This window comes from Meles meles, chromosome 11, assembly GCF_922984935.1.
Source record: "Meles meles chromosome 11, mMelMel3.1 paternal haplotype, whole genome shotgun sequence".
NCBI classification, from domain to species: domain Eukaryota; kingdom Metazoa; phylum Chordata; class Mammalia; order Carnivora; family Mustelidae; genus Meles; species Meles meles.
The window spans coordinates 20,192,876-20,206,018 of NC_060076.1; the positions used below are offsets into that span (position 1 = coordinate 20,192,876).

General features: G+C 55.6%; 1 protein-coding gene across 9 annotated transcripts in view; it reads right to left on the minus strand.

The window, feature by feature from the left end:
- RGS3 (regulator of G protein signaling 3) overlaps positions 1 to 13,143 on the minus strand; it is a 129,997-nt gene that overhangs the window by 21,031 nt on the left and 95,823 nt on the right. The window contains exon 1 of one of the 9 annotated variants that reach the window (XM_046021755.1): positions 11,416 to 11,805. The exons of 6 other annotated variants lie outside the window; for them this stretch is intronic. In XM_046021755.1, coding sequence (XP_045877711.1) covers positions 11,416 to 11,463 — 48 coding nt within the window. In that variant the 5' untranslated portion in view covers positions 11,464 to 11,805. Of the gene's footprint in view, positions 1 to 11,028; positions 11,203 to 11,226; positions 11,274 to 11,415; positions 11,806 to 13,143 lie in introns of those variants that run through there. 2 more of the 9 variants (XM_046021757.1, XM_046021756.1) reach the window with 2 other exon arrangements.

Below are 13,143 nucleotides of genomic sequence, written 5' to 3' on the forward strand. Positions count from 1 at the left end.
AGGACACCTGTGTGGCTACAGCCTAGACCACGAGACAGAGATCGCCCTCTACACATCCCGCCAGTGCCACCAGCTCAACGCGCCCAAACCAAACATGAGTCTGCTCCCCCGAGGACGCCATCGCCAGCTGCCGAAGCCAGGGACCCAGGTATCATCCTCTCTCACTGTCCCTTCACTACCACCCTCCCCCCCAACTCTGGCCAGTCGCCAAAACCTCCTGCTTGTCTCTTGGAACATCTTCAGAATCATTCCATTGGGGTAGAAGATGCAAGAAAGGGGACAGGGAATATATGGGAACTCCATATACTTCCCTCTCAATCCCTAAAACAGCTCTAAAAACAAAGTGGATTAACTTAGGGGCAAAAAAAAATCTCTCCACTCCCTCCATCTCCACTACCAGCACCTCTCTCCCGACACGGTCATCTCCCACCAGAACTACTGGGGACCTCTCAGCCGACAGCCCCCAATCCCTTGGTTGCTGTGTCAGAGGAGCCTTTTATGCACATCTGACCCTGTCACTCCTTGGCCTAAAGCCCTGACAAGGCTCCCCAGTGCCCTCCAGTTGAAGTTCCAACCCCGTAGCCCAGAGCGAGTCTGGGCTCTGTCTCCCTTTGGCTTTGCCTTACACCATTCCCCATCTCAAGTGTTTGACGAGGGATGAATGAATGAATGAATGAATGGACAATCCAGGGAACGTCACAGGGCCATCTTGTACCTAAAGTGGGGCCCCTGAGACAGCAGCAGTAGCATCACCTGGAAGCCCACGTGAAATACAGGATCTTAGCCCTCAACCCACAGCTGCTGGGTCAGAATCTGCATTTTACCAAGATTCCGAGAGACTAATTTGCACATTAAAAATAGCACTCATCCAGACTATTGGTTCTCAAAAGAGAGGTACACTTTAGAATCACCGGTGGAGCATCTTAAAAATACCCTGTATCTGGGCCCAATTCCAGGCCTTACTGGATAAGATTCCCTAAGAGTAGGGCTGGCGTCTTGACTTTTTTCTGATTCCCCAGATAATTCTGGGGAGCAGCCCCAGTTAACAGAGAGGGTGAATGAGGCCCAGAGAAGAAAGGTGATGTACCCAAGGTCATACAAAAGAATCCGGCCATGCACGCAGACCAGAACCTGGTGTGGGACCAGTTCCAGCACACAGCACTCCCTGTCTCATGGGCAGCCCATGCAGAAGGGGCTGGACCTCGGCCGCCCCTTGTCCCGAGATGCAGAGCTAGCAAACTCACTGGAGGCAGCCACCCACTCCTGTGCCCCATTCACAGAGGCCCAACTGCAGGAAAGAAAGGAAGGAGGAATTTGAATGTAGACCAAAAATTCTCTATTCCTAAAAGATCCCACGACTCCTCCTGGGTCTGTCGGGGACTCCGGAGGGCAATGCCCCACAACAAGGAACATACCGTCCATACCCATGGACTGAAAGCAATACTGAGGCATAGAGAAGCAGTTTTTCCAGTTCAGAAACTGCCAGGACTAAGCCAACACACAGGGAAGAAGGATCCTTAAGGAGCGGGAAGTGAGGAGACCCCTTTTAGAGGTTTCCCTACTCTTGGCACTGCCACCTGGGTAAGTCAGAAGGCTGTGTCCTCAGGCCTGGCCTTTGGAGCTTACTGGGGTGCCCCAACACCACCCTGGATGCCCAGCTTCTCTCCAGACAGGAAAAGTAGCTCCCAAAGTGTATGAGTTTCCAGGACCAAGTATCCCCATCACCATCTTGCTAAGCCACTCCTCTCGGGACCCAGACACCACTGCTTCAGTGTGTGTGTGTGGGAGCCTGGTTTGGGAGCCCCCACAACCCAAAGACCCCTTCCATACCTCAGCTCTCATCTCTTCTGAAAGGCGTGAAAGTGGAGAGCAGTACTGTCCCAGCTGCTTCCTGTCCCCAGAGGGACTGAAGCCTCCATCAGAAGGAGAACGCCAGGTCCCTCTCCTGCCCCAGCTGTGGGCTCTCTGCTCAGAACCAGCCCCCTGCGGGCTCTGCCACCATTCCCCTTCCCACCTGGCACCCCCTTTTCTGCCTGATCTACTCACTGTCTCACTTCCCTATTGTCTGCACCTCTCAAGTCCACCTCCACCCCGCCCCCCAGAGCCCAGCTAAATGCTCCCTGGGATGCCCTGGCTAGAGGGCTCTCTGCTATCCTGCCAATGTCCAGCCCGCTCTGCTCTCATGGTCCTGGGCAGGCCCTGTTTGGTTCATCAGGATTGTGCCCCTGGCTCACTTATTCTCCCCACCAACCCCCAGTGTTACTCAGCAAATACCGACAGAGCCCCAGTCATGTGCCAGGACCCATGCAAGAAAAACAGTGGCAAGACACCCTCCCTTCCCTGAAGGTGCTGGTCTATGGGGCAGAGAAGCAGGCGAGGGGCCCATGTCACTCTCCCACTATACTCCCCCGCCATTCCAGGGGACTATGGAAGTACAGGAAAGATGGGGGTGGCTCTTGGAGGAGGTAATGGGGACAGGGATGGGAGAGGATACCCAGGCCAAAGCCAGAGACAGCATGGAACATTCAAGGAAGTGTGGGTGGTTCCACAAGCAGAAACATGGGTACGTTCAGGAATTTGGACTTCACACCGAGAGCTGTGTCTGCGTGATGCTATCGAGATAGGGAAGGTGGAGCCAGAGACGATGGAAACAGAAAACAGTGATAATGACGAGGAGCAGGGGGGTGGAGGCGGGGAGGAAGAGAGAAATCATGAACTGAGGGTCTCCCAGATACCAGGCACCATGACAGTTGCTCTCCATACACTCTCTCAATCCCAGCAGCCCTGTATGGTCGGTACCACCGGCCCCATTTGGCAAATAAGGAAAGCGGGACTGGGACTCAGAGAGGGTCAGCAACATGCGGGATCACCAAGCAAGAAAGTAGAGGAGTCACATGGAAACCACAGTCAGCAGAGCTTCAAAGCCCTGCTCTTTCTACTACCCCATGGCCTCCTTTCCGGCCCCCTCACTGCCTTTCCTCACCCCTGTCCCTCCCCTCCTTCAAAAGACCCCACCCAGCACCCACCCTGGGGCAGGTGCCCAGAGGCACGGTGAGCCATACCAGACACAGGGTCCCTGCTCATAGCCCAAACTGATGGACACTGAGGGGCAGGTGTCGGACTCACCTGGTGGGGGGCAGGGGTGGTGATTCCCTACAGCTGGTGATCTTTCCAGACTGTCTCCCTCCAGGGGCCACTTCATGTGCAGGAGAGCCAGAAGCGTGTGGCTTCTCTATGATGTCCTATGCTAGACTGATCAAACAGAAAAGCTCTGCCAAGCGAGGAGGACCCCAGGGAAGGGCACAAATAGCACAGTGGTCATGAGACCGGGATTTGGAATCAGGCGGGCCTGGGGTTGAATCTCACTCCCTAACCCTGTGGCTGACTTAGTGTGACACCCCCCCACCCAGTGGGGCAGGAGGCGGGGCCTGGTGCACAGCAGTGCTCAGCCCGCTGGGGTGTCTCTCCTCTCCACCACCTGTCCTCCTCTCACGGCAGGTACCAGGGACCAGCCCCAAACCGAAAGCTTCACTCCACGCAACAGCTCGGGGAACAGAAAGCGCCTTCAGAGCCAGAGATGGTGGAGGGAAGCCGAACGCTGGCGAAGAACGGAGATCTGGAGACAGAGTTAGGTTCAAATCCTGCCTCTGCCACTTCCTCCCTTGGTGCCCTTTACCTCTGGGCAGGCTGCTTCCCTGTTCTAGGTTCAATGTTCTCATCTGTAAATAGTGATGTAAGTAGCTAGTACCCTACACACCACAGCCTTGTTGGAGGAGAATCCACACAAAGCAGCCTGGCACATAGCAGGTGCTCAAGAAACATTTCTGGTTCCTGTAATCGTACTTATTACTATTATCAGTGTCATCATTATCAGTCCCTCCCTGCATCCCTCCCTGGGAGATGACACTTGGCACGTTCTGACCACAGCCCTAAGACAGAGGCACTGTTATCTGTATATTTCAAGGGGAAGAAACTTACGCCCATACCAAAGGCCCCCGGAGGCTGGAGAGGCAGCAGAGCCTGCGCGCGGTTTCCTCTAGGCTGGGTCAGTCTGGCTCCCTTGGCCTGGGCCAAATTACTCCCCTCTCTAGGTCACATCTTCTAGAGGAGTCTGCCCAGCTGAGTCTCAGCCAGCCCAAGGTATGGCCAGGTCTCTCTCTGGGTACATCCAGGGCAGGAGAAGCAGAAAGCACCCCCTCTCCCAGGGGCCCCAACCTTTGTCTGTGTGCCCCAGTTCCTAAAATATTCTTCTGTTGGGGCCCATAGTGCTGGGAGTCCAGAGTGTGGGCTCTTCCAACCCAGGACACTAGAATGGTATCTGCCCACTGGACTCAGCCAGCACCCTGCGGCCAAAGGTCACCTCCAGTGCCCCAGGTATGCTGGTCCGTCCACCACCGCCTCCCTAAAGCAGACACGCTCTCTGCGAGGGGGTGATGTTGAGGCTGGGGTCGTCTGGGTTTGTAGTCTGCTCCTAAACCATCCTCCTGCCTCCTCCTGTCATGGGACTTTCTCTCATCTCCCTCATAAGAACCGGATTATATTCCTCTCTCCCTGAAAACCATTCGTTCCCTCTGGGATAGTCCCCACTCCTCATGCCGTGTGCTCTGCCCCAGCCAGCTGACCTCCCCACCACACCATTTCTCTTCCCTTCCCTCCGCTGGTCTAAATTGTTTGAAGCTTCCCGAACACACTCTACCAGGCGCCTTGAAACCTCTGCTCACTGTTCCTACTTAGAACACCCTCCCCTCTCTTGTCCATTGGACAAACTCATACTCATCCTTCCCAATTCAAATCAACCGCACGTGTGTTGCCTGTTGATTTCTGACAAAGACGATGGCCCATGACCCCTTACAGAGAGAAAGGATTTTTTTTAATTAATTGGATAACGACCCCGAGAAAATGAGTCTTGACCTCTACATCCACCAGACATAAGAATCTATTTCAAGTGGATTTGAGACTGGAATATGAAACATAAAACAATGGAACTTCTGGGGGTGCCTGGGTGGCTCAGTGGGTTAAGCTTCTGCCTTCGGCTCAGGTCATGATCCCAGGGTCCTGAGATCAAGCCCCATGTCGGGCTCTCTGCTCAGCGGGGAGCCTGCTTTCCCCTCTCTCTCTGCCTGCCTCTCTGCCTACTTGTGATCTCTGTCTGTCAAATAAATAAATAAAATCTTGAAAAAAAAAAGATTAAAACAATGGAACTTCTGCAAGATAACAAAGAATATAGCCACAACTTTGTAATAGGCAAAAACCAGGATTCAGTGGGCACTCTCCGTAGAGAAAAGGACTGACAGGTTGGGCTGCATTAAGAACTTGCCTTCTTCAGAGGAATGAAAAGGCAAGACACAGAGCGGGAGGAGATATTTGCAATGCGTACATCCCACAGTGAAAACACAAGCGGAATATTTTTAAAGCCCCCACAAATCAGTAAGAAAAAGACAGACAACCCAGGAGAAAGCTGACAGGGGAGAAGCTTGAAGAGGCATTTCACCAAGAGGTGGCCAATCAACACAGGGAAAAGTCCTGAAACTCATTAGTCACCCAGGAAATGCAAATTAAACCCACATTTAGTTATCGTAATATCTAATACCAATAACGTGGGTGAGGATGTGGAGTAACAGAGGCTCTCGTACAAAGCTCACAGACGGCACACTGGTGTCGCACTTTGGAAGATTCTATGACACTATCTGCTAAAGCTAATTATATACGCTTTATGACTCAGCAATTGTAAACCTTCCGTATTTACCCAACAGAAAGGTATGTACGGGGCATCGAAAGACATCTATGGGACCATTCACAGCAGTGCTCTTCATGATAACCTCCCACTGGCAACAACCCAAAGGTTCCACGGTAGAATGTATAAGTTGCAGGATATTCACACAGCGAAATACAACAGTGAGAACGAACAAAATAAAGCTTCGTACAGGAATGCTGACCATTCGCCTCATCCATCTGTGGACCTAGAGAAGTCAGTGTGAAGGAGTACATACTCAGTGATTCCGGGGACACCAAGTTCAAAGTCAGGCAAGGCTGATCAATGAGAGAAGTCAAGATAGGGGTCACTTTTAGGGCGGTGGTGACTAAAAGGGAGTGTGGGGTATTTCTGGGGTACTCGAATGCTCTATTTCTTTTTTTTTTTTTTTTTTAAGATTTTATTTATTTATTTGAGGGAGAGAGAGCACACGGTGGGGAGGAGCAGGCAGAGGGAGAAGTAGGTTCCCCGCTGAGCAAGGAGCCTGATGCGGGCCTCGATCCCAAGACCCTGGGATCATGACCTGAGCCAAAGGTAGCCGCTTAACCGACTGAGCTACCCAGGTACCCCAAGAATGTTCTATTTCTTGACCTGTAGAGTTTGTTTACTTTGTGAAAACTCATCAGCTGGATAGTTCTAATCTTTCTCTAAGGATGTTGCATTTCAACTGAAGTTTATTTAAAAGACAAACAAAAGCCTCATCCTGGGGTCCACCCCCCTTCCCTCCTTCCCTCCTTCCGCCATGAGCCCCCATCCCCCGCCATCCCAGTGCACATCTCTGAAGCATGTGCCAACTCCCCCTCCCCCCAACAAGAATCGGCCGCACCACCTCCTAGAAAGCCGGCTCTACGTCAGACCCTGTGCCAAGTGCCTTGCTTCGCCCAGATCACCTCGTTCAATAATAGCCGCCGTGATGTAAGGTGCTAGCGGCCCTCAGCGGCTGCCTTGAGTCAGCCTCAGTGCTCAGGAAGCCCTCATGCACACACATCCTCTCCTTTAACCCAATGAGGCTGGCCCGCTGCCTGAAGAGATGGAGGCAAGGGGAGCGTCAGTGTCTTGCCCAAGGGTACCCAGCTGTCAAGCTCCAGTCCAGAGCCCACACCCCTACACAACACACACTAGGAAGCCTCCCCTGGGATTAGAACAGCGCCTGGACACACACAGGTGATTTCTCCGGTGGGGCAGGAATCACGTCTACACTACGGAAGGGTGGGCAGACGGGGGGATAGAGACCTGCTCCTTCCACGGCTAAGCACCCATGCATCCAGACTCCGCCTCCACCTCCTGCAAGAAGCTCTGCTGAGGCTCCCAGGCTGGGTTAGAAGCTTCCCCAGGGTTCCCCCTCCCTGAGTCTCCCCATCAGAGCTGTGCTGTTACCATTCATCACGTGCCCATCTTTAGCCCCAGGCCCTTTATGCCTACACCTCCAGTGCTCGGCCAGTGCATGGTACAGAGCTGGTATTTAACGCCTTTGGAAGGAAGGGAGGGAAGCAGAGAGGGCAAATTCAGAGTCGCTATTGAGATCAGCTGGGAACTCCGTCTATCAAGGTCTGAGCAGTGAAGCTTTCCGTGTCCAGGATGGGCATCGCTTGCGACCCCTGACCTAAGGAGCTGCAGGGCCACACCCCCTTCCATTCCATGGCCCTCCCCCTGGTTGCCCCTAGACTTTGTCCAAGGTTATGGCCAGTCACTTGGCTCCCAGAAACCCTGCCCAGCTTCTTCTCTCCCCCCACCCTCTGCCACCTTACCCCGAATGCCTGGGTCCTGCTAGTAGCCTGAGGCTAACCCTACCACGAGGTAACCGAGGACACCATAGAAAGCCCTGGCTACATGGGGAAAAGCATGACCCGTTCCAAGGAACTTACTATACCCCCTGCCTTTCTAAGTTGGGAGCCACTGACAGTTCTCCGGCAGCAGCCTGATCGCACGGTGCCAGGTGCGAGCAGGCTGGCCCATGGCAGGCAGGGAGAGGTGACAAGCCCCAGGCCACCTGGAACAGAGAGCACCCCTGGCAGCTATCCATACATCTGGAGTGATGACAGAGGCCCCCTGCCAGAGCAAGAAGGAATCCTGGGCCAACCCCCACCCCCCACCACCCCACCCTCTCCTCTGTGCCTGGAGACTCTGATCTCCCCAGCGGGTCATGCGCAGTTCCCCTGTCCCCAATCCCGCCCCACCTCCACCCCCACCCCAGATGCCTGGGCGCAGCTGGCTGTGCAGGGGAAGGTGGCAGCTCCCTGGGGCTGAGCCTGACTGGCCTGCTGTGAGTGGCTCCAGCCTCTCTGGGCTTAGCGGGCTGAGCCATAAGCAGCCTTGTTTATCCCTGGGAGGAATGACGGTTTTCCCTGGGCAATGACATCTTGGAAACGGCCTGGCTCTGCAAACAACACAGCTCCCAGCCCTGGCCTGGGCTCCAGCTTACAGGAGAAAGCCTCTGACCAAAAATGCCCGAGGAACAGGTTAGGGGCTGCCTCCCTGTTCCGCCAGACCCTCGCCCTGACCGGTGACTCACAGAACCCAGGAAGAAAAGAGAGTCCACAGAGAACCAAAGAACTGGATCCCTACAAGGGACCTGGTCCAGTTCCGCTTGCTCCAAATGGGAAACTGAGCCACGGTGTGGGAGTGGGGGCCATGTTTGCCTGAGATCAGCCGGTGAGTGGGAGCTAGAATGGGCCTCAGTCTCTGGCCCATTGGCCAAGCAAGGGCTTTCTCTACAGATTTTCAGAGGAGAGCCAGGCTCTAGCTGGCAAGCCAGGGGGGTTCTAGAAAGTAATGTGTCACTGGGGAGCACAAAAAAGAGGGAACATCAAGATGAAAGCTAGGTGCTTAGAGTCATCTAGTTGGTGTGATAGAGAGGACTTTGGGATGGAAAATTGGAGACCTGGGTTCTCGTCCCCACTTGGCTGCAGAGTTGACTGTTCCCTCAGGCAAGTCCTTCCTCTCCGGCCTTGGTCCCCTATCTGTCCAGAAGGCAAATGGACTCAGCCCTCTCCAGGCCCTTGGGTTAGTAAATGGGAAGAAGCTCTAAGGGCCTCCAGGAGCCCAGCTGGGCAAAGGTACTCCCTCCTCAACTGTGCCCCTTCTGGGAAAGCCAGGCAGTCCAGTGGCTGAGAATCAGCCCCACACAAAACCCCGAATCCTCCTCCATGGTTGGCAGCATCCCAAGGGAGCCCAAGATGGGTTCCAAGCCGCTGTAGTCCATGCAAAGGACCATGAACATTGCATTCAAAGCAACCAGAGCTGCCGCTTCCATCTCGTTGTTGGTATGAACACCACCCAGCCCAGCACGACCCCTGAGTAGGCTCCCCTGTGACCTCAGACAGGCTGAAGCTAACATTCTTGTTTTACCTCCTGTCAAATCCCGCTCCCCCCCAACCACTTGGCCCTATGGGAGCAAAATAGCCTCTAGGCCCCACACAGAAACTAGGGCTCCTCCAAAGGGACTCCTCCCTAGGCCCGTGAGTTGGTAGAGACCACTGTTTGCCACACAGAGCTAGGAGACAGACAGAAAGAGCTGACTGGGACATCAGGGCTTATCCTTAAGGAAAGCCCATCCTGGCCCTTTCCCACCATGGTCTGGGTCCCAGGCTAGGCCCTGGAGACCCAGAGGTGAATAGGCCCAGATCCCATGTAAATAAGACATCAAGGAACCACCCTGGGTGCCACCACCAGAGGACAGATAGGTCCCCATGGCTGTATTTGCTCTAGCTGTAGAAGTTTGGGCTCTCCAGCATTAACACCTGAAGAGAAGAAATGGGTTTTCTGGGCAATGGGAACATGTGCAAAGGCAAGCAAGCTAGGGGTGGGGTGGGGGTGGGGGTTGCCCTGATACCAAGTACTAGAATCAGCAGTCCCATCAAGGATGTCTGGTTCAAGGCCCTGGAGACTTCCCAATGGTGGGGTGGGGGTGGGGAGGGTCCCTCACCTCAGCCGCCTCCATCGTCACCACCCCCCCCCGGCTGTTTTAGATGCCAGGCTGGGCCTTTGCAAGCCCTGCGGTGGAACGTGGCTCCCTGAAGGGCCCGCCCTGGGCTAAGCCATGCCACATGCTAGGGCTGGGGAAGAAGGGAGGTGCCCTTGGCTGGCCACGGAGGACTCAAGGGGCCCCGGTGGAAACTCTGACTATGGCCTCAGGGCCCTGGCTGGGATCCGCAGGCACTGCAGCTCCTTCCTTCTGAGAGATACACCCACTTCAGTCACCTGGACAAGGGAGCCCCACAGTAGCCCCAGCCACGGGCCTGAGGGCAGCAGGGTGTGCAAAGTTTTCAGTGAGGGGCCTGGTGGCTCTGGGCTCCACTAGGCATCTCAAGCCAGGAGTACTAGATTCAGAGTTGAACTATGCGACTCAGGTAAGGTAATGGCACCCATGTACCCTGTCCTCACTGTTCCAGGAAGCAGAAGTCCTCCATCCTGGTCCTGGCCAAACACCTGCTGTGTGGACACAGCCCCTTCCCAACCTGGACCATGCCTCTTCCACGACGCAGATGTCCCAGGGCACAGAGGGTCTTCCCAGACACCTTAGGACAAGAGTAGAAATGTGGGACTTCCAAGTCGAAAAAAGAATTGGCCTCTATGCCCTCACCGTGGTTAGCTCTGTGGGGTGAGTAAGTCCCTAACATTCACCCCCTGCCCCACAGTTCTCATCTGGAGCCAAGGGAGCAGGTGCAGGACGCTTCTCAAAGGACTCAGGGGGCAGAGCACTCCTGCCTGTGCTTCCTGTGGACATTTCAGCAGAAGTCTCTGGAATCAGAAGCAAACCCTCCCCCTGCCCTCCCCCACGCCTACTGGCTGAGACCCGCCTCCCCACCACCCACCACCCACCCCACCCCCACCCCAGACCACCTCCTTGCCAACCCGGAACTAGGCGAGAGAGCAGCCGCCCCTGGTGTCTGGAGTAGAGTCAGCATCCCTGACATGATCACAAGCACGGCTGGCTGAGTGCGCCCTCCCCATGCAATGTCCCAACTTGTGGTCACCAAACATTCCTTTCTCCCAGAAAGAAAAACCAGTTGACCAGCCTAGAAGTGGAGAGCAGCACACAGTGGTAGCGTGCCTCTGGCCCTGTGGGTCCCTACCCTGAGAAAGACCGACCGACAGACAGATACACACACACACACACACAGCTATCTCAGCGTAACACACACGATTTAGTTGCAGCGTGCCTATCAATGGCTGCCCTGGGGAAGAAACAATAGGAACAGGGGCATGGGGTGGCCTGGACAAGAGCCCCCCTACCCCCGCCTACCACACACCCACCCTGTCACCAAGGCACCTACCCAGCACACTCCAGCAGGGACCCAGGAGACTCCTGGCTGCCGCTCCCGCCAGCCAGCCCGCCAGCCCGGTCTCCACCAGGCTCCTCCCGCAGGCGGGCCCGGCGGCCGTGGCTGTGGCAGCTCCTGGCCGCCCGTGTCAAGCGGCGGCCGTCCCCAGACAGAGCTTCTTTGTGTCAGCAGAGCTATTTATGGACTTACCCAAGTTCCCCAGGGGAGCGATACCTGCTGGGAAAAGCAGAACCAAATGACCAGGTTCCACCTCCCACATCTAGGTAGCGTTTTCAAAACCCTTGCATCACTCGCCCCTCCTCCTCTTCCTCCTCCTCCTCCTTTTTGCCCTCCTCCTCTTCCTCCTCCTCCTCCTCTTCCTCCTTTCCAAATACACACCCTGTCCAGCCGGCCACCGCGCTGCTGCTCTGGATTTCTTTCTTCCATCAAAGAAAACTCTGATTCCCCAAGTCACTTTCATCGGAGGAGGAGGAGGAGAGCGCGATGTCTCGGGAAGTGTCCCTGTCCTCCAGCAGCCAGTCCTCAGTCCTTCTGCCGGCTGGGCTGCTCCGTTACATGCTCACACTCACACGCATGCACGCACAGGTCCTGGCTCCCCCATGCCTGGTCCCCGGGGCCTGGGCTGGCCCCTCAAGAGCCGCTCTGGAGGGAGAGGCAGCCATCGCTGACGGTGGCAGCCCCTGGCGCTGGGATCCCTGAGCCGTGCACCCCACAGGCATGCTGAGGGCTCCCCACCCAGGCTGGGGCAGTGCAAAGCCACTGGCTCCTGCTCCGGGCAGGATGGAGCCAATCACCCGCCCGGGCTTCCCGTCACACCCCCACCCCCACGCTGCTCACATCCCTGTGGGCGGCTGCGATTTAACCCAGGGTCCTGCAGCCCAGGAGCCGCTGATTCTGAGAATGTCACCGCCTCGGGGATGGGGGAGTGGCACAGCAGCACCATCCAGTGTTGCCGGAGCTTAGCACTTGTGTGTGTCAAACTCCGGGGAATCAGATAGGCAGAGAGTGTGGGGCTTCCTCCCCCACAATATGATGGCTGGGAGGAGCACATTACAACAGCTCAAGGGTTAGGGCCACAAGTGAAAGAGACATCCCTAACCAAGGGACAGTGGGGGGGGGGGGGCGTGCAGAAGAAAGAGCCCCGGACTGGGAGGCAAGAGCCCCCAGTTCCAGTTCCAGCTCCAGCACTCGGTGGCTGGGCAATCCTGATCAAGTCCCTGCCTACCTCTGAGCCCAGGTTTCCTCATCTGTAAAATGGGGCTGATAACTCTTGTTCAGGGATCCCATGCCAGGCATTATTCCCAGAATTTGGCCTTCGTAAATTCACTGTATCCCCACCAGCACCTTGTGAGGCTCTGACTGCCCTATTCACAGATGTTGAATCTCAGGTACAGAATGGTCGTGTCACACAGCTAGCAGGCTGTGAAGCCAGGACTGAAGACCAGTTGGGCCAACAGCAGGGTGGCCACTCCTCACTCCAGCATAGCCTCCCCCCGGCCCCAGAGGCTGCTTTGCCAAGCGCCCAGCTGTCTGACGTTGTGGCTATGGCTGCTGCAGTTGGTTGTCTGATCAACAAAGGCAGCCTCGGTTGTGCCTGGGGCCCAAGCTGGGGTGCCCATCCGACAGCAGCTCCAGCCCAAAACTGCTTACTACCAGAGCAGCGGGCACCCGGGATGTCACACGGGGGAAGTGATGGGCAGAAGGAGCCCCTGTGCCCCTTTCCCACCTCACCCCACCCTGGGCTGAAGTGTTCTCCTCCACCTCTTAGTCTCCCTGTGTCAGTCTCATTGTCTCTGAATGTCTCTCACTGCCCATCTCCCTGTCCCTGACTGTCATCCTGCAGGCTCCTGGGAAGCAGGGTCCATATTATCCTGGGAAACTAAGAAGACGCTGGGGCGTCTGGGTAGCTCAGTCGGTTAAGCAGCTGCCTTTGGCTCAGGTCATGATCCCAGCGTCCTGGGATTGAGTCCCACATTGGGCTCCTTGCTCCGCAGGGAGCCTGCTTCTCCCTCTGCCTCTGCCTGCCACTCTGCCTGCCTGTACTCTCTCTATCTCTCTGACAAATAAATAAATAAAATCTTAAAAAAAAAAAAAGAAACTAAGAAG